Raw genomic sequence first — 8,131 nt, 5'->3', positions numbered from 1 at the left:
TTTCTGGGTTTTTGGGTTTGGGATTTCTGGGTTAGATTTCTGGGGTTTTAGGTTAGGGAGAGGGCTGCCGGAAAAAGGAGGGAAAGACGGGGGAGGGGGCTACCGAAAAAGGGAGGGGAAGACGAATGAGGGGTTGTTTGGAGGTGGTGGCCTAAGTTTTTGTGGGTGGTACGGTGGTGATTTCGTGGGGATGGTGGGTTTTTGTGAGGGTGGTGGTGGTTTCGTGGGGTGGTAACGGTGGTGGTTTCGTGGGGGTGGTAGTGGTGAAGGCGGTGTGGGTGGTGTTGGCTGGTCTTGGTGGTGGAAGTGGGTGGTTGATTAATTATCCAAACATTCTCTCTCCACCCTAATTACATATTACAAGTTCCTTAAACTTTCTCTAATCTTTGCCCCTTAACTTTTGCATTGGCAACCGCAAACTCACATTTTATTGCACATATTATTTAACGGAGGTAGTATTAAAAAACTTCATTTAAAATTATCTCAAATAGATTAAGATCTACACTTTAGAATTTATATTTATTTTTATTATATATCCCTCATATTGAATAGATTGAGTCTTATAAGGGAAGAAAAAACCAATATACTTCTATGTAATTGCAACACAAGAAATAAAGTAACCAATACACATTATAGCAAACACAAATCAAATCGTAGCATGACCATGCTAAAATTATTTTTATTTTATACATTTAAAGTAACATTCACAACAGCATAATGTATCATCTGCTAGAATATTGCAGCGATACTCTCGCTAACTACAAAGTCTACAATACATCCAACTCATCTTAAAGTACTAATTACTGACATTTTATGATTAACTAATAAAAATTAATGAGCTACTACCCAAAATAGTTTGAATACTGATAAGTAATTCTGGAGCTCCCACGATCACACCAATGTCGTTATGTCACATACTGACATGCTTCGTAGCCTTCATTAGAGGAAAAAACAAATAAAATTAGAGTTCAAAATAAAATAAGTACACTTTTATTTTTACTAGCACCATTTGGACTAACAAGCTAATTTTATATTTCTTGGTAGTGAAAATTCTAACGTAGTCTTAAGACTTTTGATCACACCACAATTTTTTAAAATCGACGGTTGAGATTATTTGTTTTTTAATTTATTTTTAATCAGTAATTTTAATTAAAAATTATTTTTTAATTATTTTATATTTTTTTAATTTCCAAAATTTCTAAAATATTAAAAAATAATTTTCTAAAAGATAAAAATATATTGAAAATTATTTTAAAAATTATTTTTAATTAAAATTACTAATTAAAAATAAATCAAAAACCAAATAATCTCAACCATCCATTTTAAAAAACTATGGTAGTCAAAAGTAATAAGACTACATTTTTCTCGGTAGACGTTCCTCAATACCAATTTTCAAAATATTACTCGCAATTTCTAAAAACAATCATGATTAAAGTAAAGTTATGCATAAACACAAAACATGATTCATATAGACATATAGTGAGTATAAGGGGAAAAGAACGCGACTATATACAAGTAAGAGTAGAGATCATACTAGGGTCACTAGAGGTGACGACACCGGTGCCATCGAAGAAACAATCGGAATCTTGCTGACCGTTGATATGGTAGTAAGCGTTCATCGCGTAAGATGCGTGAGATCTAACAGTATTGGGATCGAAACAGGGCCCACCATCCTGTATTGGCTTACAGTCGATTCCTAAACTACATACATAATCTAAGTTTCCTTGTAATTTATCATCAGTAGCATCTGGTTTTGCCACACACCATTTCCCACCTGATTCCGTTGGTGATGGAGCCGTTGTGGGTCCTCCCGCCTAAAATTCAATTTAAAAAACAATTCAATTGGGCAACATTAAATCATCCATCAATTCAGTTAGTGACATCTAAATTAATATGAGTAATATTATATAAAATTATGTCTGGTTTAAATTATTTACAATAATTTAAATAAAATATGTGAGTTAAAAATTCTAATTGTTGCAAATAATTCAAAACAGAAATTAGTGAGATCCTATGTAATTTAGGGAAAAAGTTCCCGTTTTAAATGGATGGAACCCATGGACCATGGTACAGAAACCCGGGAAAACAATTTCCAATAAAGACATGAAATGACAATACTACCCTTTACTTTGAAACTTTAAAAAACTGTTTTAATAAAGTAGCTTACCCTACACCTTACTGTACAAACTACAAAGGGCGGTTTTTTTTTTTAATGTCAGCTTAGTAATCAATGCAGCTACCACAAACAAGAAGTAAAAAGACGAAAATACCCATACCTGAGAAGGCGACTTCAACACCCCGACGTCATAAACCGGGCTAAAATCCGGTCTAAACAAACCGTAATTCCTCTCACTAACACTCTCTTTAAGATTTTCATTAAACAGAGCAAAAATATAAGTATCGAAAGTACGATTCGGCATCAAAGGAGTTCCTTTACCAGACTTCAAATGCTTAACTAAATTTCCATTATAAGAAACCGCATTATCCAGAGTAGCCGCCGGTTCAGTAGCCGGATCACCGGCCGAGGGCCAACCGGTTTCACCAACAGCTATATCCACGTCATCATAACCCAACCTTTTCATAGCAGAGTAAACCCCATCCATCAAGTAATCAAACATGTTGTAGTACTTTAACCCAGTTGCCTTGTCCAAAACGCCGTCGTTTTTCTTGAATATAGCGAATTCAATCATTGAAGCATTGAACCCGAAGTAAGGGTAGGGGTTAACCATGAAAGGTGATTTAGTTTTTCTGTGGAATTCCAGCAGCGGGCCGAAGAACACGTGGTCGTACCCCTTCTGGAAGTGTCCAGAACTCGGGGACATCAAAGGAGGTAAGATGGCGAGAGAGTGTGGTGTGGTAACTTTGATATCGGTTATTTTCGAGGTTAGTAGTGCTTGGTGAATTGACTCCATTGCTTTGACAGTGTTCGCTATGAGGGTTTTGTCCCCGGAGAAGTGAACTTCGTTACCGACCGCGATGTAGCGGATGATGGTTTGAGGATGGTAAGGGAGGATGTTGGAGGAAACCCATGATTGGGCGGCGGAAGGGTCGGTGAGAGGGATGATGTTAGCGTTGGGAATGTTGACAGTGAGAGAGATGTTGGTGTTAGCGAAAGCTTGGAGGATTTGAGGGTCGCAGTCGAAGAGTTTGACGGAGGTGAGGGTAGTTTGGGAAGTGAGGAAGTTAGCGACGGAGGAAGGTGGTGGGAGGTTGTCGGCGACTCGGCCGAAGTTGACGCCGATGAAGGAGGAAGTGGCGGTGGAAAAGAGGAGGAGAGAGAAAATGAGAAGGAAGTGGATTTGATTCGTCATTTTAGGTTAGGGGAATAAAGGTGAGGAGTTTTTTGTTTGGAGGAAATGTGAAGGTATTTGTTCTTTTAGAGGTCAATAATGGAGGGTAGTGTGGAGAGACAAAGACACGTCAAGGAGAGTGATTGAGAATTTACACGTGATAAAGTTTGATAAGTTGTGGGTTTATGTTCTTTGATTGCGGGTTGAAGCATCTAGAGGAAGACATTCAGGTATTTTAAGCGTCAGTTGACGTACGGGGTCAAAAGGGTGAATACAATTATCCATGGATTTTAATCAATTAATGGTCAATTTAGTACTCCATCATTTACTTTTCCATTACTTAAGTTAAATTTTGGATAAGGGAGTTTTTCTTTTCCTATAATAGAGAATGATGAGGTTCGAATAATTTAATTAATTGATATCCTTGTTAAGACAATAAGTTCTGTTCAGGATCGATAAATTTACAAGCACTTTCGTTAAGGATCTAGTATTAAAAAGGAAAATTTTAAAGGATATGGGAAAGTCATAGGATGGGACAAAATGTCCTAAAAGAATTGAGACCTTTGCTGTAAAGGAAAATGCTGTCTATGAAATATGCCAACTCCACTATCAACAAGGACTTTTTAAATGAAAAACAAACTAACTAAAACCGAATTGACAAGGAGAGGTCAGAACCATTGAATGACTAGGCACCAAAAATAGGGAGTATAGTCCTTACATAGTTGTTGCGGATATGATTAAAACAAACAACATGAAAGCAAAAGAGTAAGCTATAAGCAATGGACTAAAATGATTTGATTCCTCCATACAAAACTAGCTTAATGGTGCTGAGTGATGAGCCCGTCACCATATGTATTTTGCTATGTTAGAAGATATCATCGGTTAAAACTTTGCATGAGGGTTCTTATGTCATCTGTAAAAACTTTCCATGATGATTCTTATGTCAAGCTTAGTACTGGATCAATACACATAATCTATGTTCTGAATCCTCAGCAGGATTAGTTAAGTATCCAATTCGACTCCTGCATATGACCTTTGGCCAAGGTTGAAAGCTTGAAACTACCTTTACCATTTCCGGGCTACACTAGTATATTTACTGCCAGTCACCAGCACAGCTCAATATTTGCCATTGCACTGAGAAACTCGCGCTTATACACTAATGCCACTATAAGCTTTATACTCTACAGCCACTTGAGAGAACCAAGCAAGTATTATTGATTCCTACAATTGCATAGAGAACCTCGACTGAGGATCAGTAGAACTACAGATTGACACAAATAACCTAAATAGCCTCCACAACTAAGAGTCCCGGCAAAAAGAACAAGTGAGTTCAACAAAATGAATCCTAAATACAAGTAAAGCCTGAAGTAGCAGGTGCTGTGTCTTAGAGAATACATACTGATCAGACCTTAGACAAATCCATAAGCATGTTTAGCAGAATCGAGAGTATTCGAGAGCAGCATGGAGATTGTTACAGGTCCCAAACCTCCCGGAACAGGGGTAATAGCAGATGCCACCCTTACAGCTTCTTCAAAGCATACATCACCAGTTACGTGGAACCCATTTTTCCTATTTGGGTCCTGCAAAGCACAGATACATTTCAGTGTATCAAACAACGTAAGCCACCTTGAACATAGAGCTCATCAAAGTATCAAACTGGCCGGCGATATTTTTGGGGACAGAATTTCCCGTTGCAATTGGGTAGGAGAAATTTTTTGGGCGCAACTGACCCCAATGGAAAATTTTAGTCCACTTTGGCTTATACCTTATATAGCAATATTCCCAAGCCGAAAACAGGCCAAACTTTGCCAAAGCCCACCTTGGCCCGGCACATTATCTAAGCAACATGACCTTGACATAAATAGCAGCTATTATTGATAAACAGCCATAATTTGTACCAGGAAGTAATACTCTGTAACTACAACACAACTCTACAAGGCCACACTTGTTTTAATGGAAACAAAATAATGCAGTACTCCGTAATATTTTTCAATTGGCTGTAGGAAGTTGCAAGTGTTTTACCTTAACTGCATTGGTTCCTGCATCAATAACAACTGCACCTGATCTTAACCAATTGCCTCGAATCATGTTGGGCACACCTACATCTGTGATGATTATCTCTGCCTCACGAGTTAATTCTTGTGCGTTCTTGGTGAATGAATGCACAACACTCACTGTGGCATGGTGCCTCTTCCAGAAAAATGAAATTAACATTATCCGTAAATTCATCTTCCACAAACGACGCATAAATTTTATACCGAGTTATGTGAAATAAGTACCTGTAGCAACAATGAAACAGGCAATCCAACAAGTTTGCTTCGCCCAATCACAACTGCATTCTTTCCCGCGATTTCAACACCAGACCTCAACAATAAATCAATGCAACTTTTGGCTGCGCATGGAATAAAAAAGGGCTCCCTTCCTTTCATTGCAAGACTTCCCATATTGAAGGAATGAAAACCATCGACATCCTTTTCAGGATTAACAACATTCAGAATCTTCTCCTCATCCAAATGCTGAGCAAAACAGGTCACCAGTTAGCAGAAGCCAATGAATGTTACTCCATAAATGATCCAACAAACCCTAGCAGCACCAAAAATTAATGAAGATTTAATAGCTATGAACCCAAAAATATGGTATTACCCAATAAAAGAACATAAGAAACTTGCTTGATTTAACAGTCAGTTGATATAACAGTTATGGCATTAACACAACTTGATTGATTACTCACTAAGTATAGACTTTTTAAAAGTGGGGCGAAACAATTTTTAACTTAGTGCTTCCATGAGGTGTGAACGTGACTATATTTAGTTATAGTTATGAACTTCCACTTTCCACCCCCAAGAACCCAGACAAAGCTGTAGGAAGCTAGTAAGTTGACACTACGAGCTTGGTTTGTATGTTAGTTAATATTAGTAAGTGCAAATAGGTTTAAGTCCCTCAATTAAGCATGCCTTAAGAAATCTACTACACACGTATTCTCATTAATACACGACAGAGACAAAAAAACAAACTAAAGAAAATGAGATGGTTCTAGAAATTACTTTTGGAAGAGGAAGCTGCACAAGGACACCGTGAATCGATGGGTCTTTATTAAGATTCGAAACAACATGAAAGACTTCATCCTCTGTACAGTCAGCAAGCAGTTCAATCACAGACGAAGAAATCCCAACTTCATCACAAGCCTTCATCTTGGTGCGGACAAAAGTGTGAGAATCACTTCTTTCACCTACCAAAACAACAGCCAAACCAGGTTGCTTCCCAACCGCGTCCTTCATCTTTAAAATTTCGCTAGCTACTTGTGACTTAATTTTGGCGGCAATAGACTTCCCATCAATGATTTCAGCACTCGGCCCATCAACTGCTTCAAATGGCATAATTGACACAATTTATTCTTCTTGAAGAATAAGCAAACAATCAACATATATTGTTCACAGACTTTTCAAGTGCTTAATTAGTTCACATGTAAACGGCATGGAATTTTAATCCAGGAGGACAATAAAAAAGGTTTATCGCTTGACTGACTCGCTAACATAGAACTTCAAACTATCTATAAGATTGGGTAGTTCCAAAAATATAGCGAAGTATGCACCGAAGCAAGCAAGAGGGATAGTTAACCGCAATCTTTCTACATCAATAGTTACACTAGTATAATTTGCAGATTCTTCAATACTAAATGTTAGCCAAGGGATTTTCTTTCAAATACTTCCAAGGAAGTCAATTTCTGAGGAATTCTAAATTAGCAATGAGATCTATCATAAAAACCTTGCTCTCATTGAGTTTGAGTTTCATCAATTTACACATCAATCAGAACGTTGAAGAGCTTATTGTACCAACAGAAGATTAGGATACTAGAGATTAACCACGCCATAGATCATTCAATTCGCGCAAACATCCCCATGGTTAAACGGTTGCTAGAGCCAGATCATATACCAAAAAGAAGGTCATAATGAACTTAACAAAACAACAACTTTTTAGTAGCATTTATCCCACTCTTCACTGCATATGTGAACATTTTGGAGCCTCGGCCCAAGAAATGGCAAAACCGTGTTACACATTTCGATCAACTAACCCTAAAAAAAAAAAAAGTAGAATTGTCCAAAATTCACAAATCCATCTAGTATACTAGAAACAACTTCTCTCCTCACATCTCTTAATTTAGAAGTAATAAACAAGATAATATCACCAAGGGCTGGAAACACAGTACAGAGTAATCAATAAGTCTTGCAAAACACTACTGCTAATGAAGACTGAAGAGTGAACAATTTCCAATAGAATAAAGTTGTAAATTCTACAAATTACGCTCTCAAATTAACCAAATTCCAAGTACAAATTAATGATCACTCAAAACATTCTTCGCAAACCCATTTACCCAAAATCACTAATCATTCAATTCAAACAACCCAATTCGCAATGAAGCATAAAATTCACAAATTTCAATTCTTTAAAGCTTTAAAACAACATTCTAGAACATACCCAATAATCAATTAATCGATAAAAAGAAAATAAGAGAGAAAAATTAAATATTACAGTGAGGTGTAATGGAAGTTTGAGAAAAGGTTGCAGAAGGCCAGACATCAGGAAGATCAAAACCCAGATGTTTGAGTCTACCAAATTGATTTGAATGTGATGACTGAATTGAAGAAGAACTGAAAGCCCTGAAAACTGTGTTGTTGAAAACAGCCTTCAAAATCACTCGATCTCCTCGCATTTCAACTTCAATTGATGAACACTTTCAAGATTTTGTTTTTCTTGACTTCTCCTTGCTACAGTACCTGGCTATCTTTTCCCTTTCCTCTTTCGGCTTTTCTGGACCAGTTTACTCGTATCTTTTGTTTATC

General features: G+C 37.2%; 1 protein-coding gene across 9 annotated transcripts; it reads right to left on the bottom strand.

The window, feature by feature from the left end:
• Positions 1–612: 612 nt before the first annotated feature.
• On the bottom strand, positions 613–8,131 carry LOC110688419 (bifunctional protein FolD 2-like). Of its 9 annotated transcripts, none has more exons than XM_021865160.1 (6): positions 7,821–8,122; positions 6,335–6,654; positions 5,570–5,806; positions 5,313–5,480; positions 1,535–1,814; positions 613–934 (listed from the first exon to the last, which is right to left on the bottom strand). In XM_021865160.1, exons 1-6 carry the CDS (start codon positions 7,999–8,001, stop codon positions 906–908), a joined length of 1,215 nt encoding a protein of 404 aa, XP_021720852.1. In that variant the 5' UTR covers positions 8,002–8,122; the 3' UTR covers positions 613–905. The 9 variants fall into 9 exon arrangements, 8 of the variants coding, with proteins under 8 accessions (XP_021720852.1, XP_021720853.1, XP_021720850.1 ...); XM_021865161.1 differs by having other exon boundaries at positions 6,335–6,651; positions 7,821–8,121; XM_021865163.1 differs by lacking the exons at positions 613–934; positions 1,535–1,814 and adding exons at positions 3,332–4,511; positions 4,690–4,870 and having other exon boundaries at positions 7,821–8,131.

This window comes from Chenopodium quinoa, unplaced genomic scaffold (assembly GCF_001683475.1).
Source record: "Chenopodium quinoa cultivar QQ74 unplaced genomic scaffold, ASM168347v1, whole genome shotgun sequence".
Lineage (NCBI taxonomy): Eukaryota > Viridiplantae > Streptophyta > Magnoliopsida > Caryophyllales > Amaranthaceae > Chenopodium > Chenopodium quinoa.
Note: the sequence above shows the minus strand (reverse complement) of the source record. Positions and strands in the feature narration are given on the sequence as shown.

Excerpts from the sequence above, each read along its gene's own strand:
- LOC110688419 (XM_021865158.1), bottom strand. The coding sequence starts at position 3,311 with ATGACGAATCAAATCCACTTCCTTCTCATTTTCTCTCTCCTCCTCTTT. Across the intron at positions 1,815-2,270 it reads AGTCGCCTTCTCAGGTATGG|GCGGGAGGACCCACAACGGC; the intron begins GTATTTTCGTCT and ends ATTGAATTTTAG. Across the intron at positions 935-1,534 it reads CGTCACCTCTAGTGACCCTA|GCTACGAAGCATGTCAGTAT; the intron begins GTATGATCTCTA and ends CCTCTAATGAAG.